The sequence below is a fragment of the Schistocerca serialis genome, chromosome 4 (genome assembly GCF_023864345.2).
Source record: "Schistocerca serialis cubense isolate TAMUIC-IGC-003099 chromosome 4, iqSchSeri2.2, whole genome shotgun sequence".
NCBI classification, from domain to species: Eukaryota; Metazoa; Arthropoda; class Insecta; order Orthoptera; family Acrididae; genus Schistocerca; species Schistocerca serialis.
The window spans coordinates 102,025,598-102,052,679 of record NC_064641.1 but is presented as its reverse complement, the minus strand read 5'-3'; the positions used below and the strand labels follow the sequence as shown (position 1 = coordinate 102,052,679).

General features: G+C 44.3%; 1 protein-coding gene across 1 annotated transcript in view; it reads left to right on the top strand.

Annotated features, from left to right (window-relative positions):
* The window catches only part of LOC126474289 (uncharacterized), a 176,557-nt gene that overhangs the window by 11,583 nt on the left and 137,892 nt on the right, over positions 1 to 27,082 (top strand). The window contains exon 3 of the mRNA XM_050101753.1: positions 10,718 to 10,805. Coding sequence (XP_049957710.1) covers positions 10,718 to 10,805 — 88 coding nt within the window. The remainder of the gene's footprint in view (positions 1 to 10,717; positions 10,806 to 27,082) is intronic.

Below are 27,082 nucleotides of genomic sequence, written 5' to 3'. Positions count from 1 at the left end.
GAAGTATTTGTAATTACTGTCTTCCAGGAAAGTTCATGTGCTCAAATTTAAAATTAATTAAGACCGAGAGCTGGCGCAAATCCAAAGCGGAAAGCTCTGAGTATTTAACGAATCGTAGAATGTTTATCGGAAAGGCAGATTAGAAGTCATAAGAAACGGAGTGTTCATTGCAGTTGACAAACATATTGTCTCTATTGAGGTCGGAGTGTGACAGTGAAGTTATCTGGTCGTGTGTAGCAGGTTTAGGTGACACAAGTTATTTGTTGGATGTTTTTACCGGCCACCCGATTCCGCTGTGACAGTTCTAGAGTCATTCAAAGAATGTCTACAGTCAGTATCGCAGAAGTACCCAGATCATTCAGTACCAGTTGGAGGTGACTTTGGTCTACCGAGTGTAGATTGCGATGCCTATGGATTCATTACAGGGTGTACTGACAGACAGTCATCCGAAATACTTTTGAACAGGTTTCCTGAAAACTGTCTTGAGCTGCTAGCTCGGCAGCCCACACGCAATGGAAATATCGTAGACCTCGTAGCTACAAATAGACCGGACCTTATTCACAATGTCAGTATAGAAACGAATATTAGCAGTTAAGATGTCATGATAGCAACTAGGTTACGAAAGATAATAAATAAGACCCGTCCCGATACAAGAGGGCATGGAATTACCACGACGTGCTTGGAAATCTATGAACAGGCATCTGTGCTGCAAGCCTCCACCGTTTGGGAATGGCTACATCTTCTCAGTGTGGCTGTGGCAATGAGCAATCAAATACACTTTAACAAGATGTAGCAGACGAGCTTACCCCGTAAATCTAGAAAATTTATTTGAAGTGGCGGAGGTAGCCTTGGATGGGTTGAAAATTTAGATATTAATTTGTTGATTTAGTTCTTTAATTCTATTTATTTTGTAAAATTACGCAATTCATGAATGTTTGTTGCTGTTCAGTTTGAATTGCCATACCCTAAGTAAAACAATAAAATACCGCATACAGGGAAAGTGGAAAAACATCATCCGCTAAGCCACAACGCGGAAGAAAGTGTGAGTTCAATGATCGGGACGCAGAGTCATTGAAGAGGATCGTGACGAATGATAAGAGGACAGCAGCTGCAATAGGCACAGCGGAAGTGAACGTCGCCTAGCGAACCCCGTCAGCACCAAAACAAAACGAGGGGAAGTCCACAAGTAGACGAACTACAGGGCGAGGTGCAATACCAAAACCACTCATCAGCCATGCGAATGCCCGTAACAAGCAAGCTCGGTGCCGAGGCTATAAGAGCTGGCCTGTGCACCGAAGAATGCCATCTGGTCGGATGAGTCCTTTTGCACAGTGTTTAAAGCTTCTGGCCTAGTTTACGTCCCAATGGTGAAACGTGGTCGGAATTCGGTGATGATTTGGGTACCTATATCGTGGTATTCGATGAATCTCATGGGTACTCTGCAAGGTCATATTTCTGCCTACGAACTGTGACCATTTTTTCTGATCTGTTCCATACCACTGTACAACGTTTGTTCCTTAATGGTGAAGCTGATTTCAAAGATGGCGTGGCCCCAGTTCCCACACCTCACATCGTCCAGAACTGGTTTCGTAAAGGTGACGATGAATTGTCGCATGGCCCCTGGCTGTCACAGTCGCCACAACTCAGAGGCAGTGAGCCTTTGTGGTTTACACTGGAAAGAAGGGAGCGTGATCACTATCCACCACCATTACCGTTACCTGCACTTACGACTACTCTGCAGGAAACGTTCTCTTGAAAACCGTACAGGACCTGTATTTATCCATTCCGAGACGACTGCAAGCTGTTTTGAATGCCAATGGTTTTCCTACGACGTATTAGGCGCGGTAATGTCTTGTGTTTCTATATTTCTGTCCAGCCCCTGTATTTGTGTGCGCGCGCGAGTGTGTGTGTGTGTGTGTGTGTGTGTGTGTGTGTGTGTGTGTGTGTGTGTGTGTGTTTTATACTCTGCCAGCTGGAGTGACCGAGCGGTTCTAGGCGCTTCAGTCTGGAACCGCGCGACGGCTACGGTCGCAGGTTCGAATCCTGCCTCGGGCATGGATGTGTGTGGTGCCCTTAGGTTAGTTAGGTGTAAGTAGGTCTAAGTTCTAGGGGACTGATGACCTCAGCAGTTAAGTCCCATAGTGCTCAGAGCCATTTCAACCATTTGTTTTATACTCTAGTTAGTAAAACGATTACCCTCCAAGCTAGAAAGCTTTTTTTCTCTTTTTGTGTGTGGCTATCGATAGCTGAACGGATCTGCTTCTCGATGAGTAGTCCCTTTAATCCAAAAACACACATAAAAAAGTTTTGCGTCACGTCGGTTCCGAGAGTTCCGGAACCTGTACAGAAAACTGGAATAGAGATCAACATGAATAAAGATCAACATGAACATCATTTCCACTCCTTTTATTGCTCATGAAAACCACACATTGGATGTTGTACCACCATACAGCGAGACCTTCACAGGTGGTGGTCCAGATTGCTGTACACAGCGGTACCTCTAATACCCAGTAGCACGTCCTCCTGCATTGATGCGTACCTGTATTCGTCGTGGCATACTGTCCACGAGTTCATCAAGGCACTGTTGGTCCATGTTGTTCCACTCCACAACGGCGATTCGTCGTAGATACCTCAGAGTGGTTGGTGGGTCACGTCGTCCATGAACAGTCCTTTTCAATCTATCCCAGGCATATTCGATGAGGTTCATGTCTCGAGAACATACTGGCAACTCTAGTCGAGCGATGCCATTACCATGAAGGAAGTTTTGCACGATGGGGGCCCGAATTGTAGTCCATGAAGACGAATGCCTCGCCAGTATACTGCCGATATGGTTGCACTATCGATTGGAGGATGGCATTCACGTATCGTACAGCCATTATGGTGCCTTCCATGACCACCAGCGGCGTACGTTGGTCCCACATAATGCCACCGCTAAACAGCAGCGAACCTCCAGTGTGTCTAAGGCGTTCAGCCTGATCGGGGTATCTCCAAACACGTCTCCGACGATTTTCTGGTTGAAGGCATATGCGACACTCATCGGTGAAGAGAACATGATGCCAATCCTGAGCGGTCCATTCGGCATGTTGTTGGGTCCATCTGTACCGCGCTGCAAGGTGTCGTAGTTGCATACATGGACCTCGCCATGGACGTCGGGAGTGAAGTCGCGCATCATGCAGCCTACTGCGGACAGTTTGAGTCCTAACCCGATGTCCTGTGGCTTCACGAAAAGCATTATTCAACACGATGGCGGTGCTGTCTAAGTTCCTCCGAGCCTTACTCCGTAGGTAGCGGACATCCACTGCAGTAGAAGCCCTTGAGAGGCCTGAGCGATGTGTGTCATCTGGAGTTCCTGTCTCTCTATATCTCCTCCATGTCCGAACAACATCGCTTTTGGTTGACTGGAGGCTTCCCTTGTTGAGAGCCCTTCCTGGCACAAAGTAACAATGCGGATGCGATCGAACAGCTGCACTGACCGTCTAGGCATGGTTGAACTACAGACAACACGAGCCGTGTACCTCCTTCCTGGTGGAATGACTGGAACTGATCGCCTGTCCGACCCCCTCCGTCAAATAGGCGCTGCTCATACATGGTTGTTCACATCTTTGGGCGTGTTTAGTGACGTCTCTGAACAATCAAAGGGACTGTGTCTGTGATACAATATCCACAGTCAACGTCTATCTTCAAGAGTTCTGGCAACCGGGGTGATGCAAAACTTTTTTGATGTGTGTATTTGCATCACTCGATTATGTTACTCTACTTTACTGAACATTTAGTACTTTATGTTGCTCCCTTTATTTTTCAGTATGGCTGGAGAAGAGATAAAGACTTTGAGGTTTTCCGATGTCATTGTAATTCTGTCAGAGACAGCAAAGGACCTGGAAGAGCAGTTGAAAGCAATGGACAGTGTCTTGAAAGGAGGATATAATGTGAACAACAACGAAACCAAAACTACGATAATGGAATGTAGTCGAATTAAAACAGGCGATGCTCAGGGAATTAAATTAGTAGATGAGTTTTGTTATTTGGGGAGCAAAATAGCTGATGATGGTCGAAGTAGAGAGGATATATAATGTAGACTGACTATGGTGAGGAAAGCGTTTTTGAAGAAGAGAAATTTGTTAACATCGAGCATGGATTTAAGTGTCAGGAAGTCTTTTTTGAAAGTATTTGTGTGGAGTGTAGCCATGTATGGAAGTGAAGCATGGACCATAAATAGTTTAGACAAGAGGAGAATAGAATCTTTTGAAATGTGGTGCTACAGAAGAACGCAGAAGATTAGATGGGTAGATCACGTAACTAATGAGAAGGTGCTGATAGAATTGGGGGGAAGAGGAATTTGTGGCACAACTTGACTAAAAGAGGGGATCCGTTGGTAGGTCACGTAGTAATAGACAGAAAATCATCGAGTAAAACAGATGTAATATCCGGCGTTCCCCAAGGAAGTGTTATAGGCCCTCTATTGTTCCTGCATGCAGCTTTACTGTATGGTTAGTGATGATGGCGTCCTCTTGGGTAAAATATTCCGGAGGTAAAATACTCTCCCATTCGGATCTCCGGGCGGGGACTACTCAGGAGGACTTTGTTATCAGGAGAAAGAAAACTGACGTTCTACGGATCGGAGCTTGGAATATCAGATCCCTAATCGGACAGCTAGGTTAAAAAATTTAAAAAGGAAATGGATAGGTTAAAGTTAGATATAGTGGGAATTAGTGAAGTTCGGTGGCAGGAGGAACAAGACTTCTGGTCAGGTGAATAAAGTATTATAGATACAAAATCAAATAGGGGTAATGCAGGAGTAAGTTTAATAATAAATAAAAAAAAATAGGAGTGCGGGTAAGCTACTACAAACAGGTTAGTGAACGCATTATTGTGGCCAAGATAACCCCGAAGCCCACACCTACTACAGTATTACATGTTTGTATGCCAACTAGCTCTGCAGATGATGAAGAAATTGATGAAATGTATGATGAGATAAAAGAAATTATTCAGGTAGTGAAGGGAGACGAAAATTTAATAGTCATGGGTGACTGGAATTCGAGAGTAGGAAAAGGGAGAGAAGGAAACATAGTAGGTGAATATGTACTGGGTGTAAGAAATGAAAGAGGAAGCCGTCTGGCAGAATTATGCACGGAGCATAACTTAATTATAGCTAACACTTGGTTCAAGAATCATAAAAGAAGGTTGTACACACGGAAGAATCCTGGAAGTACTAGAAGGTATCAGATAGACTATATAATGGTAAGACACAGATTTAGGAACCAGGATTTAAATTTTAAGACGTTTCCAGGGGCAGATGTGGACTCTAACCACAATCTATTGATGATGAACTGTAGATTAAAACTGACGAAACTGCAAAAAGGTGAGAATTTAAAGGGATGGTACCTGGCTAAACTGAAAGAACCAGAGATTGTCCAGAGTTTCAGGGAGTGCATAAGGGAACAATTGATAGGAATGGGGGAAAGAAGTACAGTAGAAGAAGAATGGGTAGCTCTGAGGGATGAAGTAATGAAGGCAGCAGAGGATCAAGTAGGTAAAAAGACGAGGGCTAGTAGAAATCCTTGGGTAACAGAAGATATATTGAATTTAATTGATGAAAGGAGAAAATATAAAAATGCAGTAAATGAAGCAGGTAAAAAGGAATACAAACTTCTCAAAAATGAGATCGACAGGAAGTGCATAATGGCTAAGCAGGGATGGCTAGCGGACAAATGTAAGGATGTAGAGGCTTATCGCACTAGGGGTAAGATAGATACTGCCTACAGGAAAATGAAAGAGACCTTTGGAGATAAGAGAACGACTTGTATGAATATCAAGAGCTCAGATGGAAACCCAGTTCTAAGCAAAGAAGGGAAAGCAGAAAGGTGGAAGGGGTATATAGAGGGTCTATCAAGGGCGATGTACTTGAGGACAATATTATGGAAATGGAAGAGGATGTAGATGAAGATGAAATGGGAGATACGATACTGTGTGAAGAGTTTGACAGAGCACTGAAAGACCTGAGTCGCCACAAGGCCCTGGGAGTAGACAACATTCCATTAGAACTACTAACAGCGTTGGGAGAGCCAGTCCTGACAAAACTGTACCACCTTGTGAGCAAGATGTATGAGACAGGCGAAATACCCTCAGACTTCAAGAAGAATATAATAATTCCAATCCCAAAGAAAGCAGGTGTTGATAGATGTGAAAATTACCGAACCATCAGTTTAATAAGTTAAAGCTGCAAAGTACTAACACGAATACTTTACAGACGAATGGAAAAATTATTAGGAGCCGACCTCGGGGAAGATCAGTTTGGATTCCGTAGAAATATTGGAACACGTGAGGCAATGCTGATCTTACGACTTATCATAGAAGAAAGATTTAGGAGAGGCAAACCTACGTTTCTAACATTTGTAGACTTAGTGAAAGCTTTTGACAGTGGCATACTCTCTTTCAAGTTCTGAAGGAGGCAGGGGTAAAACACAGAAAGCGAAAGGCTATTTACAATTTGTACAGAAACCAGATGGCAGTTATAAGAGTCGAGGGGCATGAAAGGGAAGCAGTGGTTTGGAAGGGAGTGAGACAGTGTTGTAGCCTCTCCCCGATGTTATTCAATCTGTATATTGAGCAAGCAGTAAAGGAAATGAAAGAAAAATTCGGAGTAGGTATTAAAATCCATGGAGAAGAAATAAAAACTTTGAGGTTCGCTGATGATACTGTAATTCTGTCAGACAGCAAACGACTTGGAAGAGCAGTTGAACGGAATGGACAGTGTCTTAAAAGAAGGATATAAGACGAACATTAACAAAAGCAAAACGAGGATAATGGAATGTAGTCGAATTAAGTCGGGTGATGCTGATGGACTTAGATTAGGAAATGAGACACTTAAAGGAGTAAAGGAGTTTTGCTATTTGGGGAGCAAACTAACTGATGATGGTCGAAGTAGAGAAGATATAAAATCTAGACTGGCAATGACAAGGAAAGCGTTTCTGAAGAAGAGAAATTTGTTAACATCGAGTATAGATTTAAGTGTCAGGAAGTCGTTTCTGAAAGTATTTGTATGGTGTGTAGCCGTGCATGGAAGTGAAACACGGACGATAAATAGTTCGGACAAGAAGAGAATTGAAGCTTTCGAAATGTGGTGCTACAGAAGAATGCTGAAGATTAGATGGGTACATCTCATATCTGATGTGGAGGTATTGAATAGAATTGGGGAGGAGTTTGTGGCACAACTTGACAAGAAGAAGGGATCGGTTGGTGGACATGTTCTGAGGCATCAAGGGATCACAAATTTAGCATTGGAGGGCAGCGTGGAGGGTACAAATCGTGGAGAGAGACCAAGAGATGAATACACTAAGCAGATTCAGAAGGATGTAGGTTGCGGTAAGTACTGGGAGATGTGGAGGCTTGCGCAGGATAGAGTAGCTGCATCAAACCGGTCTCAGGACGAAGACCACAACAACAGCAACATTGTTCCTGGTCTATATTAACGACATTGGAGACAATCTGAGTAGCCGTCTTAGATTGTTTGCAGATGATGCTGTCATTTACCGTCTTGTAAAATCATCAGATGATAAAAACGACTTGCAAAATGATTTAGATAAGATATCTGTATGCTGCGAAAAGTGGCAATTGACCCTGAATGAAGAAAAGTGTGAAGTTATTCACATGAGTACTAAAAGAAATCTGGAGGCTGTAAATTCAATAAATACGTAGGGATTACAGTTACAAATAACCTAAATCGGAACGATCACACAGACAATATTGTGGGCAGAGCAAACCAAAGACTGCGATTCATTGGCAGAACACTTAGAAGCTGCAACAGGTCTACTAGAGAGACTGCTTACACCTCACTTGTCTGCCTTATTCTGGATTATTTCTGTGCGGTGTGGGATCCGCATCAGGTGGGACTGATGGATGACATCGAAAAAGTACAAAGAATGGCAGCTCGTTTTGTATTATTGCGAAATAGGGGAGATAGTGTCACAGATATGATACGTGAATTGCAGTGGCAATCATTAAAAGTAAAGGCGTTTCTCGTTGCGACTGGATCTTCTCATGAAATTTGAATCACCAGTATTCTCCTCCGATTGCGAAAACATTCTGTTGACACCCACCCACATAGGAAGAAATGATCATCACGATAAAAGAAGAGAAATCAGGCTCGCGCAGAATAATTTAAGCGCTCGTTTTTCCCGTGTGCCGTTCGAGAGTGGAACGGTAGACAGACAGCTTGAAGGTGGTTCATTGAACCCTCTGCCATGCACTTTATTGTGAATAGCACAGTAAACACGCAGATGTAGATGTATAAAACATCAATTTAGCATTGGAGGGCAGCGTTGGCTGTTGGTTGCAGTAGTTACTCGGAGATGAAGAGGCTTGCACAGGATAGAGTAGCACGGAGAGCTGCATCAAACCAGTCTCTGGACTGAGGACCACATCATCAGCAACCAGGAATAAGGGGTTTGTTGCATCTGGTAAGACTGTCAACGGGCTGTTTTACTGCGAGGTTTTGAGGCAACTGAAGGGAAATTTTCGGTGAAAACGGCCGGAATTGTGAAAAAAGAAATAATGGTTAGTGCACCGTGACAACACACTGGCGCACATCTCGCTAATCGTGAAAGAATTGCTGGCAAAAAACACCATGGGAACAATACCTCATCCTTTACACCGGCCAGTCTTAGCCCCGTGCGACTCCTGCCTGTTCCCAAAGATGATAACCGTGTCGGAAGGGCGATGTTTCGACTCCTAACGGGTGCCGATCACCCTTCACCCTAAAGACTTCCGGGAGTGCTTCCAAAATTGTGAACAACGCTGGGATCGTTCCACACATGCAAGAGGTGACTACGTTGATGGGGACGGTGTACTTTACGACGTAAGTGTAGTTCTCCAACTTTCATAATGAAATTCTGGGATATTTTGGGTAGCAGCTCGTAGTAAGTTGTGTGCTATTGACAAGGGATTTCAAATCGATTCCGTATTTCTTGATTTCCGGAACGCTTTTGACACTGTACCACACAAGCGGCTTGTAGTGAAATTGCGTGCTTATGGAGTAGCGTATCATTTATGTGATTGGGTTCGTGATTTCCTGTCAGAGAGATCAGAGTTCGTAGCAATCGATGGAAAATCCTCGAGTAAAACAAGAGTGATTTCTGGCGTTCCCCAAGATAGTGTTATAGGCCCTTTGCTATTGCTTATCTATATAAACGTTTTGGGACACAATCTGAGTAGCCGTCTTAGGTTGTTTACAGATGACACTCCGGTTTATCGACTATTAAAGTCATCAGAAGATAAAACAAATTGCAAAACGATTTAGAAAACATATCTGTATGGTGCGTAAATTAGCAGTTGACCCTAAATAACGAAAAGTGTCAGAACAGCCACATGAGTGCTAAAAGAAATCCGTTAAACTTCGGTTACACGATAAATCAGTCAAATATAAAGGCTGTAAATTAATCTATATAATTAGGAATTACAGTTACGAACAACTTGAATTGGAAGGAACAGATATAAAATGTTGTGGGGAAGGCTAACCAAAGACTGTGTTTTATTCGCAGGACAGTTGGGGAATGTAACAGATCTACTAAGGAGACCCTGCCAACACTACGCTTGTCAGTCCTGTTTCAAATTACTGATGCGAGGTGTGGGATCATTACCTGATAGGATTGACGGAGTACATCGGGAAAGTTCGTAGAAGGGCAGCACTTCGCGAAATAGGGGAGAGAGTGTCACTAAAATGATACAAGATTTGGAGTGGACATCATTACAACAAAGGCGTTTTTCATTACGGCCGAATCTTCTCACGAAATTTCAATTATCAACTTTCTCCAACGAAGCGAAAAAATTTTGCTGACGCCGACCTGCATAGGGAGAAACGATCACCACAATAAAATAATGGAAATCAGAGCTCGCACGGAAAGATATAGGTGTTAGTTTTTTTCATGCTCTGTACATGATTGGAATAATAGAGAATTGTGTAAGTGGCTCAACGAACCCTCTGCTAGGTACTTACATGTGATTTGCAGAGTATGCATGTGGTTGTAGACGTAAATGTAAGCGCGAGAGGGTCATGGTGAAACTGCAGCGACAGGTGCTACGAGAGGAGCGTTGTGCACCACGGAGAGGTCGACTGAGGGTGCTGTTTGGTTTGTGGGGCGCTCAACTGCGCAGTCACCAGTGCCCGTACAAAGTCCCAATCTTTACACAGTGCAGTTTTTTACACAGTCCAATCTAGCCACTGTTACGAATGACGACGACGACGATGATGATGATGATGATGAAATGATGAGGACAACACGAACACCCAGTCCTCGGGCAGAGAAAATCCCCAACCCGGCTGGGAATCGAATCTGGGACCCAATGATCCAAAGGCAGCAACGGTAGCGCCATTAGATCACGAGCTCCAGACGGATAGGTCTACTGACCAAACTGAGAGCGTACGCTCCAGAAATAGTGAGTCAGCACATCAGTTCCTCCCACATGTGTCGCGAAATGATGACGATTGTAAAAACAGAGTAAGTTGATCTCATAAGGAGGTTAATCTACAGTTGCTCTTGCCAGACACTATTGTGAATGAACAGAGCGGGGTGGGGGTGGGCAGGAGAGGGGGGAGGGGGACTGGGGAGATGGCAGTGGTGCCAGATTCACCCTCCGGCACGCGTCGTGAATTGGGGCAGGCAGGTGGCAGACTGGCAGGCGCTGGTGCTGACTGCAGGTGTGTGTGTTTGTGGTGTTGCAGGCTACACGGACGTGCAGACGCTGATGCTGGCCGGCGTGTGCACGCTCATCGTGCTGGTGTTCGCGCTGGGCGCCGGATTCGCCGTCAGGTGAGTCCCCGCGCCGCCTCGCAGTGACCCTGCCTGTCTGTGTGTCTGTGGGTCTCCCTTCTGAGAGGACAGCTGCAGCCCGACTCTCGGGTAGAGCCGGAGGGAATGCAGGAGCTCACACGGCATGCTGTGCTCCTCCTCACCGCATGCCGAGGTGGCTGCATGCAGGAATCTCAAGCAGGCTTTTATTTACACTCATTGTGTTTTATGAATAGTCGCTGTATCTCGAAAGGCTGCCACTGCAGCTTCTTTCAGATCTACATTCCATCGCAGTGGACCATATAAAATTAATCGTCGGTAAAGCAGATGCCAGACTGAGATTCATTGGAAGAATCCTAAGGAAATGCAGTCCAAAAACAAAGGAAGTAGGTTACAGTACACTTGCTCGCCCACTGCTTGAATACTGCTCACCAGGGTGGGATCTGTACCAGATAGGGTTGATAGAAGAGATAGAGAAGATCCAACGGAGAGCAGCGCGCTTCGTTAAAAGATCATTTAGTAATCGCGAAAGCGTAACAGAGATGATAGATAAACTCCAGTGGAAGACTCTGCAAGAGAGATGCTCCGTACGGGCTTTTGTTGAAGTTTCGAGAACATACCTTCACCGAGGAGTCAAGCAGTATATTGCTCCCTCCTACGTATATCACGCGAAGGATAAGGATAAAATCAGAGATATTAGAGCCCACACAGAGGCATACCGACAATCTTTCTTTCCACGAACAATACGAGACTGGAATAGAAGGGAGAACCGATAGAGGTACTCACCGTCAGGTGGCTTGTGGAGTATGGATGCAGATTTAGAACAGCTACAGGCAAACACCTCGATGATGGCGCCGCTGTAGATTCTGCAGAGCGGATAAATCGAAAATGATGCAGTTCGTCCACGTGTCGCCGTTGTACACTCCACTTAGTGTTTCATTGCAGTGCATTTCATTCACTTTACTACAAAACATGCCGTGTGACTAGGGCATCCCGTCGGGCAAACCGTTCGCCGGCTGCAAGTCTTTCGATTTGACTCCACTTCGGCGACTTGCGCGTCGATGAGGATGAAATGATGACGATTAGGGCAACACAACACCCAGTCCCTGAGCGGAGAAAATCTCCGACCCAGCGGGGAATCGAAATCGGGCTCTTTGGATTGACATTCTGTCGCGCTGGCCACTCAGCTACCGCGGGCGGACAGTCACTTTAACTCCACAGTTGTACTTAGACGACGAACTAAGGAAAAACATGCAACGAACCATTTTCTGTTTTGTCAAATATTTCTCAGCAGAAACTTCGAGTGTTAAAATATTTTATTGTTTCAAATAAATAACTAGGTTTTTGCGAAACAATACTTCATTTACGACTCCTGTGAGTCTGTGCCTCTTAATTGTCTGTTAGACGCAATTGTTCCTTTGGGGACTCGTCCTTCTGCAGTTTTCTTCCGTATTCCTTAAGATTCAAATATCGATTCTGAACATATGTGCAGTTTTACAGATAAATCACCTTGATGGTTGATGAAACAAACGCATCCTCGTATTTCAATACGGTTTTAAGTGGGCTACTTCCCTGGCCAGTGTAGTATCTCGGCACACTTAAAAAACTGTATTTATGTTATATTATACAGGGTGGTCCATTGATCGTGACCGGGCCAAATATCTCACGAAGTAAGCATCAAACGAAAAAACTACAAAGAACGAAACTTCTCTAGCTTGAAGGGTGAAACCAGATGGCGCTATGGTTGGCCCGTTAGATGGCGCTGCCTTGGGTCAAACGGAAATCAACTGCGTTTTTTAAAAAAAATAGGATCCCCATTTTTATTATATGCTAGTGTAGTACGTAAAGACATATGAATGTTCTAGTTGGACAGCTTTTTTCGCTTTGTGAGAGATGGCGCTGTAATAGTCACAAACATAATGCTCACAATTTTAGAGGAACAGTTGGTAACAGATAGGTTTTTTAAATTAAAATACTGAACGTAGGTACGTTTGAATGTTTATTTCGGTTATTCCAATGCGACACATGTACCTTTGTGAACTTATCATTTCTGAGAACGCATACTGTTACAGCGTGATTACCTGTAAATACCACAGTAATACAAATAATGCTCAAAATGATGTCCGTCAACCTCAATGCATTTGGCAGTACGTGTAACGACATTCCTCTCAACAGCGAGTAGTTCGCCTTCCATAATGTTCGCACATGCATTGACAATACGCTGACGCATGTTGTCAGGCGTTGTCAGTGGATCACGATAGCAAATATCCTTCAACTTTCCCCACCGAAAGAAATCCGGGGACGTCAGATCCGGTGAACGTGCGGGCCATGATATGGTGCGTCGACGGCCAATCCACCTGTCACGAAATTGCTATTCAATACCGCTTCAACCGCACGCGAGCTATGTGCCGGACATCCATCATGTTGGAAGTACATCGCCATTCTGTCATGCAGTGGAACATCTTGTAGTAACATCGGTAGAACATTACGTAGGAAATCAGCATACATTGGACCATTTAGATTGCCATCGATAAAATGGGGGCCAATTATCCTTCCTCCGATAATTCCACACCATACATTAACCCGCAAGGTCTCTGATGTTCTACTTGTCGCAGCCATCGTGGATTTTCCGTTGCCCAATGGTGCATATTATGCCGGTTTACGTTACCACTGTTGGTGAATGATGCTTCGTCGCTAAATAGAACGCGTGCAAAAAATCTGTGATCTTCCTGTAATTTCTCTTGTGCCCAGTGGCAGAACTGTACACGACGTTCACAGACGTCGCCATGCAATTCCTGGTGCATAGAAATATGGTACGGGTGCAATTGATGTTGATGTAACATTCTCAACACCGACGTTTTTGAGATTGCCGATTCTCGCGCAATTTGTCTGCTACTGATGTGCGGATTTGCCGTGACAGCAGCTAAAACACCTGCTTGGGCATGATCATTTTTGCAGTTCGTGGTTGACGTTTCACGTGTGGCTGAACACTTCCTGTTTCCTTAAATAACGTAATTATCTGGCGAACGGTCCGGACACTTGGACGATGTCGTCCAGGACACATGATGACGGGAACATGAGCCACGCACGGCTCAATTACATTACGTACTTCTGCAGACTTACCACGAGTAATTTATCATATCACTGTACAGGGCCAGGGAATGGGGAAGGAGGTTGTTACACACGGCTCACTACGACAGTGTACAGGAGGTCGAACGCTCAAGACTTTTAAGTGGGCATCCAGGACTGCCGTTAAGTGACAAAGCAGGGAATTAGGTAAAATAAAGAGAATTTATTTCAGTGTACGGCATACAAGGGGCGCGCCTAGGGTCAGAAGACATTAGGTTTAGGACAGTCTAGGAGGTCGAACAACTAATGGAAGTGGGCAACGGAAGGGGTCGCGTAGTCACAGCGGACATTGCTCTAGGAGAAAACCTGCAAAGATTTCACTGGGTCTTCGAAATAAATATTTTAAACCAATTCACCAAAATGTTGCTTGACTGGCTGCCACCCTGTACACCATGTCTCACTATGGACACACATCGTTTACAATATAAACCGGATGAAAGCATACCACCTGACAAACACGCTGCATCGGGCTTTACAGTATCAGCGAAAGTAAACTTACAGAAATTATTTACAAATTGTCTTGTTACTGTTATTATCCACAAAGCTTAGCGAATAACAGTACCACGTTGTATGGACGCTTCACAAGGAATGCGAGTATCTCCTAGACAGCTCGTTACGCTGTCGTAGAGGCGCCACTTGCCGCCCCTGCAGGGTAGGCCGCCTTCTAAGCCAGTGCGCTGGTCTCACCTATTGTTGCTCGCGCGAGGAGAGCGGGAAGCAGCAGCAGCAGGGGCGGACGGAGCTCCATACACTTACCGTCAACTGGTCTGCGTGCCGCATCTTCTGCAAGTTCCTGTTTCTGTCTTAACTTCCTCGTGGCATCACAACAAAAAAAAAAGGTAGGGAAATGAGACCTATAACTGCGGAAGCAGAACGCATCGACTCCACTTACGCAGCAGTCCAACGGATTATGATCGATCTGACGCGGATCGCCGCAGCTTCCTGTCTTGAGCCGACCACTTCATGTCAGAGGATGTACTGAAACATGTCTCTTCTCTTACGGCTCCCTCTAGTATTTCTCCACTTTCTTTTCGGCGTCTGACAGTACAGCCTCCCCGCGTGCTTCACGTTGACTTCCTTGCTTTTAATTTCATCTAAAGTTGCCGCTTCGATGTCTTCCCTTTTTTCCAGAAGCCACATCGCTTTAGCTCCAATACCGAGTGATTTCAGTTGAATTATTTATTCTGTTATCACAGTTCCTCCGCAGTTCCCTGCGTTGTACCTACATTTATATGTACAGCTTTTGTGAGTGCCTTTTTTGTAATGTACCCTCTTTCCTCCATTACGGATAATTATTTTAAATTTACTAAAGTTAAAATATTCTGGGCTGTTATGCCGCGTCATACTTCCTTCTAAATTAATCGACGTTCCAACCCCTCTGCTGGAATCTTCTTCAGGATGCTTCGGTGTCCACTGTTGCTAGAACACCGAAACATGCTGAAGAAGATCCCAGCAAAGGGGTCGAAACGTCGATTGTTTTAGAAGGAAATGTGATATGGTCTAACAACCCAGAAGAGTTTAACTTTGGTGAGAACGGCCACCAAAGCCTGCAGGCATACATATTTTAAATTTCTTCGTGACAGTAAACTGTTATCGTGAGAAAGGATGCATCACACTGCCAAGAAAAGGAATCATGGCGTTGTAAGACTATCAAGAAGGTGTAAGTATTTTGAGTCTTTTCTTGTGCCATGAAATGATTTTAGCCCCAGGCCAGTCGTCGTCGGAAAGCATAGAACTTGGCTACACAAAACTGTATTATTCTTAATTATTAAGGCAAAAATTTAGTTTTTCATAGTAAAAAATTATAACAATCAGATTTCGTTATTAACATTGACTGCTGGTCCGACAAATATTGAAATGGGAATACGATAAGCCGCTTATGACGCACGGCCATTGCGTTCATCAAACTGCCTACTTCCAGCTAATTTCCCGGCCAAAAATTAAACAAAGTAAACTCCAGTACTACAGGAACGCTGCATTTCGTACTTTACTATCGAAGTAAGCAGGGTATGATTTAAATGTCATTATAATTTAACACGAACTACAAGTTACAGCAATGATACAACCGTCTAGTTAACGATCCTCGAAGAAGAAGAAAAAAGGATATCAGTTCCATTGCTTTAACAAAAAAAGACAGAAAATGTCTTTCACAGATATTAAATATACAAAACTGAAATGATTTTGAGAGACTTAATCTTATTGTAATTCTGTCAGAGACAGCAAAGGACTTGGAAGAGGAGTTGAACGGAATGGACAGTGTCTTGAAAGGAGGATTTAAGATGAACATCAACAAAAGCAAAACGAGGATAATGGAATGTAGTCGAAATAAGTCGGGTGATGCTGAGGGAATTAGATTAGGAAATGAGACACTTAAAGTAGTAAACGAGTTTTGCTATTTGGGGAGCAAAATAACTGATGATGGTCGAAGTAGAGAGGATATAAAATGTAGACTGGCAATGGCAAGGAAAGCATTTCTGAAGAAGAGAAATTTGTTAACATCGAGTATAGATTTAAGTGTCAGGAAATCGTTTTTGAAAGTATTTGTGTGGAGTGTAGCCATGTATGGAAGTGAAACATGGACAATAAATAGTTTAGACAAGAAGAGAATAGAAGCTTTCGAAATGTAGTGCTACAGAAGAATGTTGAAGATTAGGTGGTTAGATCACGTAACTAATGAGGAGGTACTGAATAGGATTGGGGAGAAGAGAAGTTTGTGGCACAACTAGACTAGAAGAAGGGATCGGTTGGTAGGACATTCCCTGAGGCATCAAGGGATCACCAATTTAGTATTGGAGGGCACCGTGGAGGGTAAAAATTGTAGAGGGAGACCAAGAGATGAATACACTAAGCAGATTCAGAAGGATGTAGGTTGCAGTAGGTACTGGGAGATGAAGAAACTTGCACAGGATAGGGTAGCATGGAGAGCTGCATCAAACCAGTCTCAGGACTGAAGACCACAACAACAACAACAACAATCTTATTGTTCCATCTTGCTTGTTGTACATATTTCATATCACCCATTTTTTCCTATAGCTTACTCTTATTTTTCTCGTAATTTTCAACACTTTGCGCCCTTTTAAATCGCCGAACGCATTTTCCAGGCCAACAAATTCTACGATCGGCTTGCTTTTTCTTCTTTCTTGCTTCCGCCTCTCTGCTGCCTTTATCTTTCCTAAAACCAAACTGATCGTTATCTAACAGATTCCCAGTTATCTTTTCCCGTATATTATTCTTGTCAGCAACTCGGATGCGAGGGCTGTTAAGCTGATATTGTGATAGTTCTCGCTCTTACCTGACCTTGCAATCTTCGGAACTGCGTGAATGATATTTTTCCGAAAGTCTGATGCAATATCATCAGTCCCGTTGTTTCTACACACCGAATTGGACAGTCGTTTCGTTGCCACTTCCCCCATTAATTCTACAAAATCCAATGAAATGTAAGCTATGTCTTTATCCTAATTTGATCTCAAGCCGCTCTAAGCTCTTTTAAATTCTGCCTCTAATACTGGGTCCCCTATGTCTTCCTTATGGACAACGTCTTTTTCTTCTTTTAAGTCGCCATGAGACAATTCCTTTCTCTCACATAAGGCTTGAGTGTACTCGTAGCACCTACCCATTCTCACCTCTGCGTTCAGTAGTGGACTTCCCATTGTACGCCTAATGTTACCATCCCTGCTTTTAATTTTACAGAAGGTTCTTTTGATTTTTCTATATACTGCGACAGTCCTTCCGACGACCGTTTCTTTTCAATTTCTTCACATTTTTCCTGCAGCTATCTCGTCTTGGCTTTCCTGCTCTTTCTTATTTTCTTCCTGTGTGCTTTATATTGATGTATTCGTGTCTTTCCCTGGACTTTTTGTACTTCTATCGTCGACCAGTTGAAGCATTTCTTCTGTTACCCACGGTCTCTTCGCAGGTACCTTCCTCGTAATTATGTTTGGCAGTCCAACGTCTGTGGCTGCACTTTTTAGAGATTTCCACTCTACATCAACTGAACTGCCAATCACAGTACCCATATCTACGGCAACCTCCAATGCGTCGTATCACTCGTATGTACTTCAGTACTCCTTTTCCTTCCACATCGATTCTTCCTGACGATTCTCTCAAACTTCAGAGCGACCAGAATCTGTTTCACCTCCTGGATACGCCTCACAAACCAATATTTGATTTCGGGATTGTCTGTCTTACCATATGGGGCTTATGAGCAGCCGCTCGACCATGAAATCCAAGTTTCCTCACTTCCCGCCTAACTTTCATAGTACCTGCAGTGGATCCTGATGCAGTTCAGAATTCCTGTGTGATGGCCTGGATAGATGTCTGCCTATTACACATTAAGACCATCTGCAACTGTCGGCGGTTTCTGTCAGTCATCAGACGAGGTCGGCCTGTTCGTTTTTCTGCTGTACGTGTCGCTTCAAGTTTCCACATCACTATCACATCGGATACAGTGGACATAGGGATCTTTAAGAGTGTGGAAATCTCGCGTACAGACGTATGACACGAGTGACACCCAATCACTTCACCACGTTCGAGGTCCTTGAGATCCGTGGAGCTACCCATTCTGCTCTCTTACGATGTCTAATGACTACTGAGGTCGCTGATATGGACTACCTGGCAGTAGGTGGCAGCACAATGCTCCTAGCATGAAAAACGTATGTTTTTGTGGGTGTCTGGATACTTTTGATCACATAGTGTCTAAATAAAGAAAAATCTAGTTATTACCCCGTCTTATTTCACATACAGACATATGTTGTGCAGTGGAACTTCAAGTATTCAAATTAAGCTTGGAAAATGAGTAGAGAGTGACTTTTATTATAACATTCATGTTACATTTTTGAAATACGTTACCAAAATCCTCATAACAAAACCTATCTAGCAAAGATAATACGAATAGAGGTACACGGGATCTGTTCTTTCGGACATGTCCAAAAGAACAGACACCATAGACCATGTAATTATGGCGATCATAAGCCAAGGATCATATCTGTGTGGATGCACACACACACTTGAACTCATGTGGGAATAGGATTTGCCACGAGCATTGAATTTAATGGGCAGGAAGAACTACTTTTGTAGTGTGTGGAATTCGTTGAGAATGTGAGTCTGCTGGGGTGGGGGGTGGGGGGGGGGCTACTTTGGATAAGTCTATGCAGCCACGCTGATTCCTGTGTGCTCGGTGGCTTAGGGGTTTGTAAGCAGGAGATTCCCGGTTCGAATCCCGGTTGGGTACACATTTTCAACTCTCCCATTGATTCTATCAACGTCCCGCACACAGCTGATGTTTGTAATTCACTGAAACTGAATGATTAGATTTCAGAGCAGGAACAGTTTATTATCAGTAATCCGTTATAGAAAGACATTAAACTTCACAATGCTTCACCTCCACTTCAATTCTAAATCAACATGAGATGACCTCGGCCTCGGTGGCTTAGGGGTTAGTAAACAGGAGATTCCCGGTTCGAATCCCGGTTGGGTACACATTTTCAACTCTCCCGTTGATTCTATCAACGTCCCGCACACAGCTGATGTTTGTAATTCACTGAAATTAAATGATTAGATTTCAGAGCAGGAACAGTTTACGATCAGTAATCCGTTACAGAAAGACATTAAACTTCATAATGCTTCAGCTCCGCTTAAATTCTAAATCAACATGAGATGACCGAGCGAAGAGGTGCAGTGAATAGCAAACTGGACTCGCATTCAGGAGGACAGCGGTTCCAGTCCGCGTCCGGTCATCCTGAATTAGGTTTTCCGTGATTTCACTGAATCTCTTTAGACAAATGTCAAAATGTGCACTGCCGACTTCCTTCCCCATCCTCCCCTAGTCCGATGGGACCCCTGACCTCGCTGTTTGGTCCCAGCCTCCAAATCAACCAATCAACATATCATGGGTTCTCTAACACCTACTTCCTAACATTTAAGTTATCCCATGTGTCACAACGATAAAAACATCCCCATACTACTGACAGGACATACAAGTCTCCAGAACGAGTGCAGCTCAGAATTATACAATCATAGATTTTAGTGTGAACTTTTCATGTATCCCCAGTCCTTTGGTATCGACACATCTCTAAATTACGGTTTTCTACAAAGGGCCCGCTGCACTCTTAAAATTTTCCCTTAATACCAGTCGTAGCTTTACTAAAATCTTTAACCAACAACAGCGTTACTAAAATGCAATTTAAAAGCACCTTATGTAGGACATTAGGATGATCAAGATACAAAACAAACATTTACGTAACTTGCGAACATAGGTGAAGCGGCTCATGCAGTTAGCTGCATCTCCTGTCACCAACTTAGTACATTTCCACCCACAGCTCTCTGGGCCTTTCTGTTTACTGTACACACAGATAACTTGTAGTTACCATAGCTAAAATTAATCGAAAGAGAGATACTATATCATGCGCCTCCTGCAGCCGAGCAAGATACGTGACGTCCGATGATACAGATAACGCTCCATAGTTATGTGAAAATGATTTGATACCAAAAATGTACTGCAGTCCAGTCCCAACGCCACCGTACTGTGGACTTTATTTCCGCACAATGGCGTACGTCCTATACCGACAGGCGAAGAACCACCAATAACATCAGTTCTGTTACGTAAGTTCCATAATGGTTAGGAAGCCACAAAGCAAAGGCCAACTGTACATCCCGTGAGTTTCCGATGAAACACAGTGACAACAAGCAATGAATAATGTCAGTTCAGAGCAGCAAATTCCCTCCAGTACGGAATTAGTCAGAAGGCCTTCCACATAACAGCCCCTTGATTCGGCCGATCCGTACTATAGAACAGGAGGCTGCTCCCACCCACCATGTCGCATCAAAAGCTACGCACCATAGTGTCCGGGCTCTACGGACCTCGTTCCACTCTGAAGACAGAGACTCAATATCACCACAGACGTAATCGCAGTAATAGCTGCAGGCCTCCTCGTCGGTGACAGAACAGCATCCGCCGTAGCTCCAATTGTTGCTCGCACGTTCCCCATACACGGCCCGCACCTGCTTGCTGTTGGTCCTGTAATGTATATACAGGGTGTTTCAAAAATGACCGGTATATTTGAAACGGCAATAAAAACTAAACGAGCAGCGATAGAAATACACCGTTTGTTGCAATATGCTTGGGACAACAGTACATTTTCAGGCGGACAAACTTTCGAAATTACAGTAGTTACAATTTTCAACAACAGATGGCGCTGCAAGTGATGTGAAAGATATAGAAGACAACGCAGTGTGTGGGTGCGCCATTCTGTACGTCGTCTTTCTGCTGTAAGCGTGTGCTGTTCACAACGTGCAAGTGTGCTGTAGACAACATGGTTTATTCCTTAGAACAGAGGATTTTTCTGGTGTTGGAATTCCACCGCCTAGAACACAGCGTTGTTGCAACAAGACGAAGTTTTCAACGGGGGTTTAATGTAACCAAAGGACCGAAAAGCGATACAATAAAGGATCTGTTTGAAAAATTTCAACGGACTGGGAACGTGACGGATGAACGTGCTGGAAAGGTAGGGCGACCGCGTACGGCAACCACAGAGGGCAACGCGCAGCTAGTGCAGCAGGTGATCCAACAGCGGCCTCGGGTTTCCGTTCGCCGTGTTGCAGCTGCGGTCCAAATGACACCAACGTCCACGTATCGTCTCATGCGCCGGAGTTTACACCTCTATCCATACAAAATTCAAACGCGGCAACCCCTCAGCGCCGCTACCATTGCTGCACGAGAGACATTCGCTAACGATATAGTGCACAGGATTGATGACGGCGATATGCATGTGGGCAGCATTTGGTTTACTGACGATGCTTATTTTTACCTGGACGGCTTCGTCAATAAACAGAACTGGCGCATATGGGGAACCGAAAAGCCCCATGTTGCAATCCCATCGTCCCTGCATCCTCAAAATGTACTGGTCTGGGCCGCCATTTCTTCCAAAGGAATCATTGGCCCATTTTTCGGATCCGAAACGATTACTGCATCACGCTATCTGGACATTCTTCGTGAATTTGTGGCGGTACAAACTGCCTTAGACGACACTGCGAACACCTCGTGGTTTATGCAAGATGGTGCCCGGCCACATCGCACGGCCGACGTCTTTAATGTCCTGAATGAATATTTCGATGATCGTGTGATTGCTTTGGGCTATCCGAAACATACAGGAGGCGGCGTGGATTGGCCTCCCTATTCGCCAGACATGAACCCCTGTGACTACTTTCTGTGGGAACACTTGAAAGACCAGGTGTACCGCCAGAATCCAGAAACAATTGAACAGCTGAAGCAGAACATCTCATCTGCATGTGAAGCCATTCCGTCAGACACGTTGTCAAAGGTTTCAGGCAATTTCATTCAGAGACTACGCCATATTATTGCTACGCATGGTGGATATGTGGAAAATATCGTACTATAGAGTTTCACAGACCGCAGCGCCATCTGTTGTTGAAAATTGTAACTACTGTAATTTCGAAAGTTTGTCTGCCTGAAAATGTACTGTTGTCCCAAGCATATTGCAACAAACGGTGTATTTCTATCGCTGCTCGTTTAGTTTTTATTGCCGTTTCAAATATACCGGTCATTTTTGAAACACCCTGTTATCTGTAAGCTATTAATGCGTGTGTTCTATTATTTTATTTTATTTAATCTATATTTTATTTTTATTTTTAATTTGATTTTGGTTCCATTGCAAAGATATGCAAGGAACGGATCGTTCTTAGATTTTACTTACACAAAAATGTTGCGTGGGATCCTGTATAATTGTTGAAATTACTTAGACGAATCCATGCTCAAAAACAGCTAATCATTATAAGCAATATACACATACGGAAAAGTATTTCACCATTTTCAATACGTAAGGACCTACGTGTGGTTTAATTACGCCTTAGAGCATGCCAAGTCTGTGTCCTACAGAACGTAACATAAATCTTCAGACTAAACAATTAAGTACTTTGAAAATGTCAATTTCCTACAGATCATGGATGAAATAAATAACATCACCGATCTCCAGCGTCGCCTGTGGAAAGAACGGAATAATACTTACGATAATTTGAAATTGCCACTTAATGGCGGCTAATTGTGGCCGTCCAGCTATGTTCACCTTGCTGCAGGCGCGTTGTCTGGAATTCTTTTAAAAATGATGGAACAAGCAAACGGGATATGTGGTGCAGGTTACAGTAAAAATTAACAACAGCAATACCGTAGACATATATTAGAGCTCACTGCTCAAATAACAAAACATATACACACCTTATTATATAGATGGCGCACAATGGCGTCCCATCCGAACAAGAACCAGCAATAGAGTGTCAGTCTGGCGCTTTTCGTCTCACGCTGATACTAAAAAGAACAAAGATAATAATAATACCTATACTACAGATAATAGCTTTTCCTTGTAATCGCATTATTCCTTGACTTTCAGTAGAATTTCTTCTACATACGACAAATATAATTGCACAATATCATGGAAAAATAATTAAAAATTTATGGTTCGCCTAATCTGGGCCATGGGACGTCGTAGTCCCCCATTCCATTCCATCCCATGTAGCAACCGTCCCCGCTGTCGGCTGTCGTCCGCCCAGCGACACCCAATACGCTGCCTATCGACCGCCACAAACTTATCGATACGCAAAGACTTGCCAACAGGCACACAGCGTACGGGAAATCCCTCAATACTGCCCACGCATTATTACGTACGTTACACGATTCACACCATCAGGCACAAGACTGTCAAACATAAAGCGCCCTCCGAAATGCACATCACGGGGTAACGTTTCGTAGTAATTAAGTTTCTACGTTTCTAGTTTGTAACATATAATATGTGTGAAGAACATATTCTGGAGCGTGGGTCAAGTGTTGGTAACTACGACTCGATTCGTTGCGAATGGTCTACCTGTGTGATATATCAGTGTATATTCAGTCAAATCTCAGTAGATGCAAACATTGTAACAAAGATTGTTTTCATATTTTTCTGTAGCACCCATACAGACGTCCATACGTCTTTGATTCGACGTCTTTCAGCGTACGTACTTCGCTGTAGTTTAGTACAAATGTGTCCTCTTCCAGTTTCCTTTCCTTCTTTCAGAAATACACTTAATAATTTAGATTCAACTAAATCGTTCTTAATAATAATAACACTAAAGTCTACACCTAAATCAAATGCGAAAGAATCACGTAACCGATAAGGCGGTGTGATGTAATTATTTATTTGCACACATAATTGTATGTTGAATTTCACAATGCCTAATGGTAAAGAGCGAAATAACTGCCGTGATGCAACTGTATGCGATACGTTACATAGAGAATGCGGTGGGTCGCTATGGGGTGGGGAGGCTATTCCTAACACATGTGGCCAGATATGCTTAGAGTAACTTGTGCGTGAGGAAACAGCTTCTTTTTCGAATTTTCTGAAAGATTCTTGGCGCACGTAGACCCTCCGTAGCGTGAGAGACACTTGGAACGACGCCTTCGTAGGGGAATACCCGGAACACGTGTACTGACCAACACATTCGAGTACAGCCGATGTCATGAAGTAGTTATACAACTAAGTCATAAATATTCAGAGGGGTGCTAATTAAGTAAATTCCACTTTAAGGGCAAACATGAATTCATTCGTTTGGCATCGGTGATTTACCTCGAGGAAGCACACGTAGAGTGGAAAGGGGCGACTAATGACGCCCTAGCGCCCCTTCACCGAAACTCGGCAGCCGACTACCGCAGCACACGGTTGCGTCCATTAAGGCTCCGAAAGTGAGTAAGGCTAAGCGTTTAGAAACAGTATCTGAGTAGTGAAATGTCTTAGTTTCGTGCAGATACATCTAAGTTACGCGTCGACTAGGCCGTGACTTTTGTCAAGTCAGGAAGCTTAATTTGTGCTCGGGAAACTGTTTGGAACAGGAATAGTACCACGTTCTCTGAACATGAACCTGCTGCGTCCAAGATGAGTGAGTGCGTCTGGCACCCGGGTTCGCGTTCGATGTTTGCTCAGTTTCTCTCAAGCAGATGGCCTATTGGTCGCGCACTCCACTCTCAAGTTTATACGAGGGTTGCCCAGAAAGTAAGTTCCGATCGGTCGCGAAATGGAAACCACAGTGTAAAACAGAGACGTTTTATTTGCAACAGTTAGGTACACCTTCGACCTACTTCTCCACATAGTCGCCGCTCCAGTTTCGACTGCTGTCATAGTGTTGTATCAATTTTCCAATATCCTCGTCATAGAAAGCAGCCGCCTGTGCTTTCGGCCAGTTATCTGCACTGGTCTGCAGCTTCTTGCCTGTGGAAAAATTTTGTCTTCATAGCCAGCGGTTCTTGTGAGCAGAGATGAGACTCACGAGGAGCCAATTATGGAATGTATTGTGGGTGACCAAACACTTCTCATCGGCAACGCTGCAGGAGCGTCTTCATTGCCCCTGCAGTGTGCGACCGAGATTTGGAAAGAAGAAGGAACTGCTCGACAGTTGTGTTATGTGGGCTGTATGACACAGGCGAAATCTCTAACCAGGCCCTCATAATTGGTGGGAGACGCTATTCTCTACGCATCTTTACGTGCTCACTGTTCACTCAAAACTGAAAAGAGCGACGCGACACGATCGAGGGGCATACAAGAGGCACTGCCCAACACAACTGTGCAAAGCTTTACCAGATTTTCCCAGTGGTTTCCATTTCGCGGCCGATCGGAACTTAATTTCTGGACAGACCTCGTATTAAGGCAGGTGACCATGTCGTTCATTTCGAAGCTTCCGTTCGCGTTCTATTTTGAAATGACGTCGAGAGACAAGCATGGCAATGCGTTTTCAATTTCTACTGTTTGTCAATTTCATGGTCCCAGGTATCTTATTAATTCATAATTCCGTTGAAGTTTGCTGTTGGCCACTTTGCGGCTAACGCGTTGATTTTTATTACGCGGTCGGTACTTTGCTCATGATCTTTCAGACGGACATCTCGTAAAGGTGCACTTGGAAAGGCAGAAGCCACAACTCAGTGTGTTTTGTATGGTCCTACAAAATTTCGAGGCGCCAAGCTTCATAGTAGTCGCCTAACTCTTGCGTACCGGTATTGCCAATGAGGACAGAGCAGCGCGCCTCGACAGTAAAATCCACGTTCACTGTAGTGCGCATTACATTATTTTAGTGGCTCGCCGCCCACTTTGCTGGCCGCCCCTTTATTAAAACCCCAGTCTGGGTAATTGCAGCGTGCAATGGCTGGAGCGCACCAGCGGGACCGGCCTCGAGTGCAGAGACAACCCTGAGTGAGGGCCGCATTGTCGTCAGCGCTTAAGGGGCGCAGTACCTCTGCAGCCTACTCCGCCAAGTGGCTAACACTCGCGTTTCTGTCTACTGACACCGAGCAGACATTAAGTCCACTTCCTTCCCGGTTTAGTCTACTGTACGGCGTGCGTTTTACCAACGTTTAGAAAACCCCTAAGCGACGTAAATGAAGCGGAGACGAGTAATTTAATATAAGACACACGGGGCCGCAACTACTGGGAAGTATTGACAAAAGCGGTTGACAACTGTCGAACACTTGACGCAACCAGCCGTGACGTACGTCGACCTACTCATGACGGCAGGGGAAAGGCAGTGCTGCTGCACATCGCTCCGCTGGGCTACTCTTTTTTTCGAACACCTTTTGTAAATGAGATCCGTTGTAAACGTCGAAGTTATAACGTTATTGTCCTCATTGGAAATGAGCGTTTTCCGTCATTGGCCAGGAGGCCCCTTGCAGGGTAGGTCCGGCCGCCTTGGTGCAGGTCTTATTACATTCGACGCCACATTGGGCGACCTGCGCACCCGGATGGGGATGAAATGATGATGAAGACAGCACAACACCCAGTCCCTGAGCGGAGAACATCCCCGACCCAGCCGGGAATCGAAGCCGGGCCCGTAGGATGGCAATCCGTCACGCTGACCACTCAGCTATCGGGGCGGATTGACTTCTTTGTATGTAAGCAAAAGCTGCTCTTATTTTGCGGTTTCTTACTTAAGTCCCTTCTTTTTTGTTTCAGGGCTTATAGTGCGTTTAAAATTAGTTGCGACTTTTGACAGTTGAGTCTGGAACGACTGGAGGGAAGCGTAGTTGCCGGCGTGAGCTGGGCGCGTCATCAGGTGACTGCGTAAACAGCGAGCCGCGGAAGCTGACCGATCTCCAGTCTTTCTCAAACAATTTTAAAGAAACTATCAGCAAAAAACAT